This window comes from Dama dama, chromosome 11 (assembly GCF_033118175.1).
Source record: "Dama dama isolate Ldn47 chromosome 11, ASM3311817v1, whole genome shotgun sequence".
Classification (NCBI taxonomy): domain Eukaryota; kingdom Metazoa; phylum Chordata; class Mammalia; order Artiodactyla; family Cervidae; genus Dama; species Dama dama.
The window spans coordinates 49,151,563-49,165,707 of NC_083691.1; the positions used below are offsets into that span (position 1 = coordinate 49,151,563).

Consider the following 14,145-nt stretch of genomic DNA (forward strand, 5'->3'; position numbering starts at 1 on the left):
CTAGAAAAAAAAATTTATGTATGTATAACTGGCTCTTCATCTTGGCCATAGAAATTCCTCAAACCCAATCACAGAATATCTTTTTAGGGTTAGTTTTAAAGATCTGCTTTTTGTTGTTAACAGATTTTCCTTGACTTATAATGAGGTTATGTCCTGATAAACTCATCGTAAGTTGAAAATATCATGTTGTAAATTCATTTAATCTAACATCTAACATCAGATGTTAATAGAGCTTACCTTAAATGTGCTTTGAACATAGCTTTATAGATGGGCAAAACCATCTTACACAAAACCTATATTATTTATTTTTTCAAAAATTAAAAAAAAATTACTTTAGGCTATAGTTGATTTACAATGTTATGTAATTTTCAAGTGTACAAAAATCTGATCCAGTTACACATATACCTAACATATAGCACTGGGAACTCTGCTCAATATTCTTTAGCCTACATGGGAAAATAATTTGAAAAATAATAGATACATGTATATGGATAACTAAAGCATATTTTAAATAAAGTGTTGAATCCCTAATGTAACTGATTGAATACTGTACTGAAAGTGAAAAATGGAATAGTTGGATGAGTACAGAATAGTTGTGAGTGAATCCATTGTTTCTCCTTGTGATTATGAAATGGTGGGTTGACTGGGAACTGAGGCTGCCTCTACCTAGCATCACGAGAGAGTATCATAGCACATATTGCTAGCCCAGGAAAAGATCAAAAATCAATGTTCTAAGAATAAATGTGTATTTCTACTGAATATATATCACTTTCTCACCATTGTTAAGTTGAAAAGTCTGTAAGTCAAACCATCATAAGTTGGAAACTATCTGTATACTCTTCAAGATAAAGTATTTGGGGAAAGATACCAAAGCATCTGAGTGAGAAGGCCCTATTTAAAGTTGGGAATGAGTCTACCAAAAATAATAAATGGGAAACATTACATATAGGATTTCTTTATAGCAGTAATCAACTAGTGGCAGTTCAGATCTGTTTTAGATATAATAAAACCTTACCTTCAAAGCTTAAGAATGCATGCTTCCAGGACTCACTTATCAGTTCACTTATCAGTGAACAAACATCCTGATCTACCTTGTCAATATCAGATAACTCGGAAGAAATTTCAAAGACAAAGTGATGAGAATTATTCTTCAGTTCAGTTCAGTCACTCAGTCATGTCCGACTCTTTGCGATCACATGAACCGCAGCACACCAGGCCTCTCTGTCCATCATCAACTCCCGGAGTTTACCCAAATTCATGTCCATTGAGTCAGTGATGCCATCCAAGCATCTCATCCTCTGTTGCCCCTTCTCCTCCTGCCCTCCTCAGCCTTTCCCAGCATTAGGGTCTTTTCAAATGAATGAGCTCTTCACATCAAGTGGCCAGAGTATTGGAGTTTCAGCTTCAACGTCAGTCCTTCCAATGAACATCCAGGACTGATCTCCTTTAGGATGGACTGGTTGGATCTCCTTGCAGTCCAAGGGACTCTCAAGAGTCTTCTCCAACACCACAGTTCAAAAGCATCAATTCTTCGGTGCTCAGTTTTCTTTATAGTCCAACTCTCACATCCATACATGACCACTGGAGAAACCATAGCCTTGACTATACGGACCTTTGTTGGCAAAGTAATGTCTCTGCTTTTTAATATGCTGTCTAGGTTGGTCATAACTTTTCTTCCAAGGAGTAAGCATCTTTTAATTTCATGGCTCAATCCCCATCTGCAGTGATTTTGGAGCCCCGCAAAATAAAGTCTGACACTGTTTCCACTGTTTCCCCATTCTTATTCCTCTTAAAATGACTAGTACATCATTACAAAAGATCATTGTTTGTAATTCTGACTTCTGAAGCTGTGGAAGCATCAATAACTATGGTTCTTGTAGTTACTTCTTTTTTTCTAAAGCAGGGTATGGAGTTTTGTTTGGGAAAAAACACCAGTTCAATATGAAATTCTAACGCAGTAGTTTCTATCACATGGAAGTCTTACTTTAGCTATCAGTGAGACTACTATAAGTCTGTATTATCACTTCTTTTTGATAGAGCACTAGCATCATCATGCTGGTTTCTCTCCAAAGTGTACAGTATACATATACCTTAAATTTCATGGAGATTCTGTGCAAGGAAATAGCTTTTAATGGGCTATACCACAAGGTGAGCATATATAATAAGCCATATTTATGCTTATTATATAATTACTAAATGAATAGATTAAGTTGTTTCTGTGTGTGCATTAGTCACTCAGTCGAGTCACTCTTTGTGACCCCATAGACTGTAGCCCAAAAGGCTCCTCTGTCCATGGAATTGTCCAGGCAAGAATACTGACATAGGTTGCCATTCCCTTCACCAGGGGATCTTCCCAACCCAGGGATTGAATCTGCATCTCCTGTGTCTTCTGCATTGCAGGCAGATTCTTTACCATCTGAGCTACCAGGGAAACCCTACATTAGGTTGAAAGTGAAAGTGTTGGCTGCTCAGCTGTGTCCAACTTTTTGTGACCCCTTAGACTGTAGCCTACCAAGCTCCTCTGTCCATAGAATTTTCCAAGCAAGAATACTGGAGTGGATTGCCATTTCCTTTTCCAGGGATCTTCCCAATCCAGGGATCAAACCTGGGCCTCCTGCATTGCAGGCAGATTCTTTACTCTCTGAGCCCCCAGAGAAGCCCCAGATAGATTAGGTTATCTGGGAGTTATTCAAGGAAGACTTCATTTTGACTCATTACTTGGTAATTATTTTTTAACTTGGTACTTCTCAAAACCTGACTTAAGATTCTATTACCATTAGAGCATTTTAACTCCATTAAAGAGTTTTCCTCGTTAACGAGTTTTTCACTTATCTTTAGTTGCTCCTGGAATAAATAACTTGTTTTTGATAATTTTGTTTTCAAATATTCACCTCACAGTGCTCTTGCTTTTTTTAAGCTGCAATAGTAATCAAAGCTCTCTGTTATGTTTGCTGAGTAATTATGACAAATAAAATGCTTCAGAGCAGTGCAGCAACAGAATTCATAAAGTCTTACTACGCACATCTGAAGAGTACATGAATCTAGTAAAATGGTGCCCAAGTCATCATTCTTTTATTTATTAATTTTCAACTCTTGATTCTCTTTTATTGGTTTTCTGGAGAGCTCAAATATTGGCTTAAGTCACAGCATTCACATCTGTATACTCTTACTTTTCCAAGTTTCTTATGATTGCCTAATAGAGAAAATTGCCTTTCAACTATTTGATCAATTCACTGACAAATTGTTTTTATGTATGTCACGGCCCCTAAGATAAGAGGAAAGATTTACCTCTAGAAGCCATTGCTATTTCTTTCTCACTTTCTTTTGCTTCACCTAAACCTCTGTTTCTGAAAGTAAAGCCTATAAATGATATATATCCTAATTTTATGTGATGATTGTGAAATATCCTAGCAGAGACCTACATAGACAGAAGCACTGTAAGATCTACGAATTTGCCTTCTAACAAGATCAAGGTGACTCTAAGGTATAATAAATCTGATAATCATTTTTCTAGAATTCAGCAATTTTATTGGGCATATGAATTACTTAGGGATCTTGTTAAAATACAGAATCTCTTTTAGTAGGCCTGGAGTGGGCCTTAGAGCCTATATTTCTAACAGTTCCTAGGTGACAGTGCTAACTAATCTCCAGAGCTTACTTTGAATCAACTGCCCTATGGGTAAGGCTTAGACAAACTACACTGTTGTTGGTTATGGACACAATTGCTAAGACAAAATGCCTTAGTGCTCTCACCATTGCTTATCATTTTGGAAAAAGTCTTCTGTGTTTATTGCACTTATATGTCCAGGAAGCAGAGAACTGATCAAATAGAAGAGATGTAGTCAGATAAGTTGTCTTAAATAAAACAAAGTGCAAGAAAAAGAAAGGATGATGTGGTGTTGACTAACTGCATTACTTACTGTTGTATAAAAATGGAGGGTCTATTCCTATAATAGAATATTAGGTGATGAGAAGTTTTATACTCATATCACACTGATCCCATCACTTCATTGCAAATAGAAGGGAGAAAAGTGGAAGCAGTAATAAGACTTTATTTTCTTGGGCTTGAAACTCTGTGAACTGTGACTGTAACCATAAAATTAAAAGATGTGCTCCTTGAAAGCAAAGCGATGACAAACTTAGACAACATGTTAAAAAGCAGAGACAACACTTTACTGACAAAGGTCTGTATAGTCAAAACTATGGTTTTTCCAGAAGTCATGTGTGGATGTGAGAGTTGGACCATGTAGAAGGCTGAATGTTGAAGAATTGACGCTTTTGAATTGTGATCTGGAGAAGACTTGAGGGTCCCTTGAAATGCAAGGAGATCAAACCTATCAATCCAAAAGGAAATCAACCCTGAATATTCATTGGAAGGACTGATTCTGAAGCTGAAGCTCCAGTATTTTGGCCACCTGATGGGAAGAGCCAACTCATTGGAAAAGACCCTGATGGCTGGGAAAGATTAAAGGCAAAAAAAGAAGAGGGAAGCAGAGGATGAGATGATTAGATAGCATCACTGACTGAATGGATAGGAATTTGAGCAAACTCCAGGAGATAGTAAAGGACAGGGAAGCTTGGCATGCTGCAGTCCATGGGGTCACAGAGAGTCAGACACGATTTAGTGACTGAACAACAACAGCACCATACCATGACATATCTGAAAATAGGTGCCAAGCCTGTGACTATTGCTGAGCTTTTCCATTGGCCAGGGTTCACTGGGATCATCATTATGTCAAGGTGGCAAGACCATTGACCACTTATACTCTCATCTATGAACTGTAGGATTTTTTCTCTTCTTTGATGAGAGGCAGAGACTTCGAGGAAATATTTGAGGTGGGACTAAATAAAGTCAAGTATCCTTTTAAGCTAAGATTGAGGAATGTACTGAGAGGGACCTTATTGAAAATTTAGAGAGAAGTTGACACAGCTAATGAGTCTGAATGATGTGATCAGTAGATCCACTTAAAGAGTGTTGATACAAAACTATACTTAGAAATGACCCGAGAACCCCTATGTTCACAGTGCATTGTTCACAATAGTCAAGTCATGGAAATAACCTAAATGTCCACTGAAAGATGAATCGATAAAATTGTGGTATATGTGTGTGTGTGTGTGTGTATATATATATATATATATATATATGTACACACAATGGAATATTGCTCAGTCATAAAAACATAATAAAACAATGCAATTTGCAGCAACATGGATGGACCTAAAGATTATCATACTAAGTGAAGTAAGTCAGAAAGAGAAAGACAAATATATGATATCACTTATATGTGGAATCTGAAAAGGACACAAATGAACTTATATTTAAAACAGAAACAGAGTCATAGAGAACAAACTTGTGGTTGCCACAGGGGAGAAGAGGTGGGGGAGGGATGGATTGGCTGTTGGGGATTAGCAGATGCAAATTATTTTATATAGAATGTACAAACAACAGAGTTCTACTGTACAGTACAGAAAACCATATTCAATATACTGTGATAAGCCATAATGGAAAAGAATATGAAAAAGTTATATAACAATCACTTCACTGTACAGCAGAAATTAATACAATGTTGTAAATCAACTACACTTTAACAAAATAAATTTTTAAAGTAAAGGTTGGTGGAAGCAGCAAGTCTTTACTAATGTAGGAGGGAGAAGATAAAGGTAGGGACAGAAAGAAGTAAGCTTGATGGCCCTTCTAAAAGCTATTGGAGTTTGGAGAAGGAAGATATGTTGCTAAGAGAACAAGCCAGGAAATATTTCTAGGAGAAAGAAGAGGTGGGTCAATAGCACAAAATGAGACAGAGTAGTCTGATAAGAAAAAAATAATTTGATTCAGGCAATTCATTAACTACCTTAGTGAGAGATCAGTTTAAAGAGGACTCTGCTTCAAGATGTGTTGGGATGAAAGTAAAATTTCAGTGGCCTGAGAAATTAATGGAAAGAGAACAAGAACACTAACAAATATGCTTCTCATTTTCAAAAAATATATTTGCACTGACTAATAAAATCTAGACTCCTTCGCTCAGCTTTCAGAACCTTTCAAAGTTTTATTCCACCACAGGTGTCTAACCTTGTTTTCTATATCATTGATGTACAGCTCCCTTCTCAAGTGAGAATGGTCTCCTTACTGCCTAGAAAACACCATGTCCATTTTGGCATTTCAGTGTTCATGCTATTACTCTGCATATCTGTTGCTGAAACTTTATGTTCTCTATTTTTTTTTTTTAATCTGCACAAAAGATATGCTTACAAATTGTTAGAGAGGTAATGGGACTGTGTAGATCTTGAATGACTCTTGGGTGAAAGTTGGTGTGGGGATTAGACAGTGCCTGGTTAGGGTAAGTGGAGGCATTCCATTCAACCAAGAATTTCTACGGAATAATCATCTCTTAAAAGTTTGCCAAGAAGATGCACTAGATATGTAAAAGTCTGTAGGTCACGTCTGCCCCAGACCTAGTCCCAGCCTCAATGTCAAACTTAAGCACAGAAGTTTATAGTCTCCAAGGCTCATTGGTATGTGTCTTTATTATTTAAATCATCTTTTATGTTCCTCATCAAAATTATAATTTTCTTCATACAGCGTTCTATATATTGTATTACAGTTATCTTGGATAATATTGATTTATGGTTATTGTGAATAGGACATTTTATTTTATTTTATTTTTTATTAGTTGGAGGCTAATTACTTCACAACATTTCAGTGGGTTTTGTCATACATTGATATGAATCAGCTATAGATTTACACGTATTCCCCATCCCGATCCCCTCTCCCACCTCCCTCTCCACCCGATTCCTCCGGGTCTTCCCAGTGCACCAGGCCCGAGCACTTGTCTCATGCATCCCACCTGGGCTGGTGATCTGTTTCACCATAGATAATATACATGCTGTTCTTTTGAAACATCACACCCTCACCTTCTCCCACAGAGTTCAAAACTCTGTTCTGTATTTCTGTGTCTCTTTTTCTGTTTTGCATATAGGGTTATCGTTACCATCTTTCTAAATTCCATATATATGTGTTAGTATGCTGTAATGTTCTTTATCTTTCTGGCTTACTTCACTCTGTATAATGGGCTCCAGTTTCATCCATCTCATTAGGACTGGTTCAAATGAATTCTTTTTAACGGCTGAGTAATATTCCATGGTGTATATGTACCACAGCTTCCTTATCCATTCATCTGCTGATGGGCATCTAGGTTGCTTCCATGTCCTGGCTATTATAAACAGTGCTGCGATGAACATTGGGGTGCACGTGTCTCTTTCAGATCTGGTTTCCTCTGTGTATGCCCAGAAGTGGGATTGCTGGGTCATATGGCAGTTCTATTTCCAGTTTTTTAAGAAATCTCCACACTGTTTTCCATAGCGGCTGTACTAGTTTGCATTCCCACCAACAGTGTAAGAGGGTTCCCTTTTCTCCACACCCTCTCCAGCATTTATTGCTTGTAGACTTCTGGATAGCAGCCATCCTGACTGGCGTGTAATGGTACCTCATTGTGGTTTTGATTTGCATTTCTCTAATAATGAGTGATGTTGAGCATCTTTTCATGTGTTTGTTAGCCATCTGTATGTCTTCTTTGGAGAAATGTCTGTTTAGTTCTTTGGCCCATTTTTTGATTGGGTCATTTATTTTGTGAATAGGATATTTTAAACTAGATTTTTCATTGGTAATGCTGATCTACTTGATTTGTATTGCTGTCTAGTATTAGCCACAAATAGTTCTAATAGTTTTTCTTTTAATTCTTTTGTATTTTCTTGATACTATCATAATCTCTATAAGTAATTACAATTTAGTGTCTACCTTTATAATATTTATATCTGTCCTGTCTTTTTTCATATCTAAATGGTTGACTTTGTACTTTAACAAAACACTGAATAACAATGGGGAGAGTTAACAATTATTTCTGTATTCTAAACTGATTAAGACATGAGCATTTTGGAGCCACCTAATTTTCTCTCTATTCTGTGCTCTTATATCTGTTTACGTTCTTCCACCTGTGATTAAATGAGTTTGCTTTCTAAAAGAGGACTGAAATGATTTGCTGCATTTGAAAGTAATCACACTTTTCTTAGGACCTTCCTGGTAATACTCCATGTTTTATTTTTTGGCACAAACATAACAGATACTTCATACAGACTTGCTATTATGAACATTACCTAAACTGTGCTTAATACAGTAATGAACCATGAGATAACAGAAAAGTTGACATTTGTTTGCCTTTACGGAAAAGGAACCACAATGTAGTCATTTTGATAGATTCATTATCACCTTGTGCTTCATCCAGCCCAGCATTTTGCGTACAAGTTAAATAAGCAAGGTAAGAATACACGGACTTATACTCCTTTCCCAATTTGGAACCAGTCCATTGTTCCATGTCTGGTTCTAACTGTTGCTTCTTGACCTGCATGCAGATTTCTCAGGAGGCAGGTAAGGTGGTCTGGCATTCCCAGCTCTTTAAGAATTTTCCATAATTGTTGTGATACACACAGTCAAAGACTATAGCATAGTCAATGAAGCAGAAGTAGATGTTTTTCTAGAATTCTCTTGCTTTTTCCACGATCCAACAGATGTTGGCAATGTGATCTCTGATTCTTCTGCCTTTTATAAATCCAGTTTGAACATCTGGAAGTTCTCTGTTCACATACTGTTGAAGCCTAGCTTGGAAAATTTTAAGCATTGCTTTGCTAGTGTGTGAGATGAGTGCAACTGTGAGGTAGTTTGAACATTCTTTGGCATTGCCTTTCTTTGGGATTGGAATGAAAACTGACCTTTTCCAGTCCTGTGGCCACTGCTGAGTTTTCTAAATTTGCTGGCATAATGAGTGCAGCACTTTCACATCATCACCCTTTAGGATTTGGAATAACTCAACTGGAATTCAATCACTTCCACTAACTTTGTCTGTAGTAATATTTCCTAAGACCCACTTGACTTCACACTCTAGGATGTCTGGCTCTAGGTGAGAGATCACACCACTGTGGTCATCAGGGTCATTAAGATCTTTTAAGTATAGTTCTTCCGTGTATTTTTGCCACCTCTTCTTAATATCTTCTGCTTGTGTTAGGTCCATACCATTTCTGTCCTTTACTGTGCCCATTTTTGCATGAAGTGTTCCCTCAGTATCTCTGATTTTCTTGAAGAGATCTCTAGTCTTTCCCATTCTGTTGTTTTCCTCTATTTCTTTGCATTGAGGAAGGCTTTCTTATCTCTCCTTGCTATTCTTTGGAACTCTACATTCAGATGGATATATCTTTCCTTTTGTCCTTTCCCTTTAGCTTCTCTTCTTTTCTCAGCTATCTGTAAGGCCTCCTCAGACAACCACTCTGCCTTTTTTGCATTTCATCTTCCTGGGGATGGTTTTGACCACTGCCTCCTGTACAATGTTACAAATCTCTGTCCATAGTTCTTCAGACACTCTATCTATCAGGCCTGATCCCTTGAATCTATTTGTCACTTCCACTGTATAATCATAAAGGATTTGATTTAGGTCATACCTGAATATTCTAGTGGTTTTCCCTACTTTCTTCAATTTAAGTCTGAATTTGGCAATAAGGAGTTCATGATCTGAGCTACAGTCACCTCCTGGTCTTGTTTTTGCTGACTGTATAGAGCTTCTCCATCTTCAGCTGCAAAGAATAGAATCAATCTGATTTCGATATTGACCATCTGGTGATGTCCATGTGTAGAGTCTTCTCACACATGTTCTCAATATGTCTTGTTGGAAGAGGGTGTTTTGCTATGACCAGTGGGTTCTCTTGACAAAACTCTGTTAGCCTTTACTCTGCTTCATTTTATACTCCAAGACCATACTTGCCTCTTACTGCAGGTATCTCTTGACTTCCCACTTTTGTATTCTAGTCCCCTATGATGAAAGGGGCATCTTTTTTTGGTGTTAGTTCTAAAAGGTCTTTATAGAACCATTCAACTTCAGCTTCTTCAGCATTAGTGGTTAGAGCATAGACTTGGATTGCTGTGATATTGAATGGCTTGCCTTGGAGATGAACCGAGATCATTCTGTCATTTTTGAGATTGCACACAAGTACTGCATTTTGAACTCTTCTGTTGAATATGAAGGCTAATCCATTTCTTCTAAGGGATTGTTGCCCACAGTAGTAGATACAGTGGTCATCTGAATTAAATTCGCCCATTCTGGTTCCATTTTAATTCACTGATTCCTAAAATGTCGATGTTCACTCTTACCATCTCCTGTTTGACCACTTCCAATTTACCTTGATTCATGGACTTAACTTTCAGTTTCCTATGCAATATTGTTCTTTACAGAATCGAACTTTATTTCCATCCCCAGTCACATCCACAATTGGGTGTTGTTTTCGCTTTGGCTTAACCTCTTCACTCCTGGAGCTATTTCTCCAGTCTTCTCCAGTAGCATATTGGCCACCTACCGACATGGGAGTTCATCTTTCAGTGTCGTATATTTTATATGTCAATGTGTTAATGTAAATCCACATTAAGGAGAATGCTCTTGTCTCTCAGAAAAGTGACTTTGGAGACATACTGTTTGTCTTCTGAAGGTTGCCTCTGTAAGTTGGGGCTTCCCTTTTAGCTCAGATGGTAAAGAATCTGCCTGCAATGCAGGAGACCTGGGTTTGATACCTGGGTTGGGAAGATCCCCTGGAGAAGGGAATAGCTGCTGCTACTGCTACTAAGTTGCTTCAGTCGTGTCCGACTCTGTGCGACCCCATAGATGGCAGCCCACCAGGCTCCCCCGTCCCTGGGATTCTCTAGGCAAGAACACTGGAGTGGGTTGCCATTCCCTTCTCCAATGCATGAAAGTGAAAAGTGAAAGTGAAGTCACTCAGTCGTGTCTGACTCTTAGCAACCCCATGGACTGCAGCCTACAAGGCTCCTCTGTCCATGGGATTTTCCAGGCAAGAGTACCAGAGTGGGGTGCCATTGCCTTCTCTGAGGGAATAGCTACCCTCTCCAGTATTCCCACCTGGAGAATTCCAGACAGAGGTTACAGTGCTTAGGGTTGCAAAGAGCGAGACACAACTGAATGACTAGCACTTTCTGTAGGTGGAACTGGAAAGACTCTACAGTGTGACTGACTCCATATACATTTTACAGCTAACTACCATTTTTTGGCAGTCTTAATGATTTTATCTTTCTTTTTTTAGCTAGTCTTTGTGCTTAAATGTCCTTACAGAGTCCTTCTTTAATTCTCTGTATCTAATTAGTTAGCAATCAAAAGAAAGCTGAATATGATGGCTCCCATTTCTATAGTAACCACGTCTGAAGTAATGGTTCTACTTCATTCATCATCTTAGTTCATTTTCTTAATACTTCTTTTTTCCTTCTGGTATTATATCTTTCCTAATAAACTGACTAGACATTGATTGTGATTTGCCAAATCACTTTGCTTGCTCTGTAATTTGGAGTAAAGAGCAGAGACTAAAGCACTTAGAACTTTTCTGTCGACTAGCTTTCTTGATAACTTCCAATAAAAGCTTTAGTTTGCTAAGCAGGATAGACACCTCAGTGCAAATAAACTACAACACCCACATTCCTGTGAATCTGATAAAAATAATGCAGAGGTGTAGATGACTAGCTAAAGAGAATATGAAACAGTTGCATTCATTTCCCTCCCAGACTTCTCACTGGCAGAAAATATTCAAAAGTCAATAGGAGATAAGGTATTTAAAAGATATTAAAAGCTTTGTTAGCAGATTGAATTGCTCTAGATGTAGCACTAAAAGAAGTTTGGCAATTGAAATATGTATCCAAACTATGTTACCTAGAAAAGGAGTGATAATGCAAATCTAGTTTCTATTCTGGAAATTTTCGCAGGTTAACCAAATGTTGAGACTGAGTCATTCAGGCTCTTCGGATCAAATTTACCACATTGTTTTTATAAGATGAAATCGGAAATAGCAAGAATCTTCATTTAAAGCCTATGGAAAGTGACAAATAAATCATGCATTTTGATGGTCCACCATTAATTAACTACTATTTCATCTCTGTCCTCACTTTTGAGCTCACTTGGGTACTGGTTTTCCTGACTGAAAGCTCAAAGGCAGTTCCACCGTTTATTCTATTTTCTTTCCTCCCTGAATCTGGGTACTCTAACCAGCACTATATTTGTCAATCTGTGAAAGCACAACCTCCAGTGGATTGAAAATTTTGAGCTACTTACAAGTCTGCTCTTCCTCCTTTATTCACATCCTTTTTTTTTTTTTTCCCCTTGCAGGAAATAAATAGCTATTAATTTATATGCTAATCCATATAATTCCACATTTTCCTTAAGATGAGGCTATGTGATATGTATTCATGATTTAATATACAAAGGATATTTTAAAATTATGAGATAATAATACACTATTTCTGGACAGTTATGCAGAGCAATTTTACAATTGTTCTTTTGTATTTAAGGTGACAACACTTGTCAACACAAGCAACAAAGGCCCATCCGGTAAAAAGAAAGGAAGGTCAAAGAAAGCCCATGTACTGGCCGCATCTGTAGAGCAAGCCACTCAGAACTTTCTGGAAAAAGGTGAACAGATTGCTAAGGAGAGTCAAGATCTCAAAGAAGAACTGGTTGCTGCTGTTGAGGATGTACGCAAACAAGGTAGGAAGAACGATATTATTTCAGAGGGATGAATATGATGTTTAAACAGTGGATTTTTTTTCTAGAAAAATAAGACTACTCTTAAATAAGACTACTCAAAAGAGTAGTCTTATCTTTTTTTTTCGCCTCTATATACACTTCTTATTTTTAATTTTGCTGGAATTAGGTGTATAGGCAGGTAGAAATTTCTTTGTTGTGGCAGTTTAGCACAGCTACAGACACTCCATGTCTGCTGTTGCTCTTCAAATTGTTTTCACCTGGTTGATGAAACCAGACTCTCGTGTCAAACTTAGGTGTTGGGGAGGATACGATGAGAATCCTTTGTATTTATAAAGTCACTGAAAATTCAAGATTTGATAGATGAAGGGAGGAGAATACAGTGTAAGAAGATTAATATTGCTTTTGTATGATTCCCAAATTTCTATTTTCAGTTCATGACCTTTCTCAAAAATCTATCTGGTTAACTAGCTACCAATTGATCAATTATATAGCTAGGAAGCTATCAATAATACTATTTATTTAGTATATTGAAATTTTTTAATTGTAGTAAAATACACATAAAATATATTATTATAACCATTTTAAGTGTGTAGTTTGGTCATATAAAGTATAATGATATGGTTGAGTCACTAATCTCCATAACTTTTTCACCTTGTAAAACTGAAATTCTATGCCTATTAAACAACCTCCAAGTTTGCCTTTCCCCAAACCACTGGCAATCACTATGTGAGTTTCTTTTTTGAAGAGTTTTACTACTCTAGATGCATGCAAGTAGCATCATAACATTTGTCTTATTGTGATTGGTTTATTTCACTTAGCATAAGGTCCTTGAGGTTTATGCATATTGTGGCATATGTCAAAATGCCTTTCCTTTTTAGGGCTGAATATTATTTTATTGTATATTTATACTGTGTTTCATTTATCCATTCATCTGTTGGTGGACATTTGTGTGCCTTTAACCTTTTGGCCGTTGTGAATAATCCAGCTATGAGCATGGGTATACAAATATCTCTTTATCACCCTGCTTCCAATTCTTTTGGATTTACATCCAGAGGTGATATTGCTAGATCATATAGTAGTTATATTTTTAATTCTTTGAGGAACTTCTCTACTGTTTTCCATAGCAGCCTTGCCATTTTATACTTCTACTAATAGTGCAGAAGGGTTCCAGTTTCTCTATATCCTTGGCAACACTTGTGATTTTCTGTGTTTTTTTTTTTTAATTTTATAGTAGTAATCACAGTGAATGTCAGATGATATCTCATTGTGATTTTGGTTTCCTTTTTTCTAATGATTGACTATATTGAGCATTATTTCGTGTGCTTGTTGGCTATATTTATATCTTCCTTGAAGAAATGTTTATTTAAGCCCATTGCCTTGTTGTTATAGAGTTATAAGAGTAGACCCTTTATCAGATATTGTTTTGCAAATATTTTCTCCCTTCCTGTGGGCTACCTTTTGACTCTATTGACTGTATCCTTTGATACACAGACATTTTAAATTTTGATGTGGTCTTGTTCAGCAGCTTTAGTGAAAAATTCTAGGACACCATGAAATTAGAACAAAC

At 37.1% G+C, this 14,145-nt stretch overlaps 1 protein-coding gene across 1 annotated transcript in view; it reads left to right on the top strand.

Moving 5' to 3' along the window:
• The window catches only part of CTNNA2 (catenin alpha 2), a 1,329,932-nt gene that overhangs the window by 277,671 nt on the left and 1,038,116 nt on the right, over positions 1-14,145 (top strand). Inside the window, exon 3 of the mRNA XM_061156261.1 lies at positions 12,383-12,578. Coding sequence (XP_061012244.1) covers positions 12,383-12,578 — 196 coding nt within the window. The remainder of the gene's footprint in view (positions 1-12,382; positions 12,579-14,145) is intronic.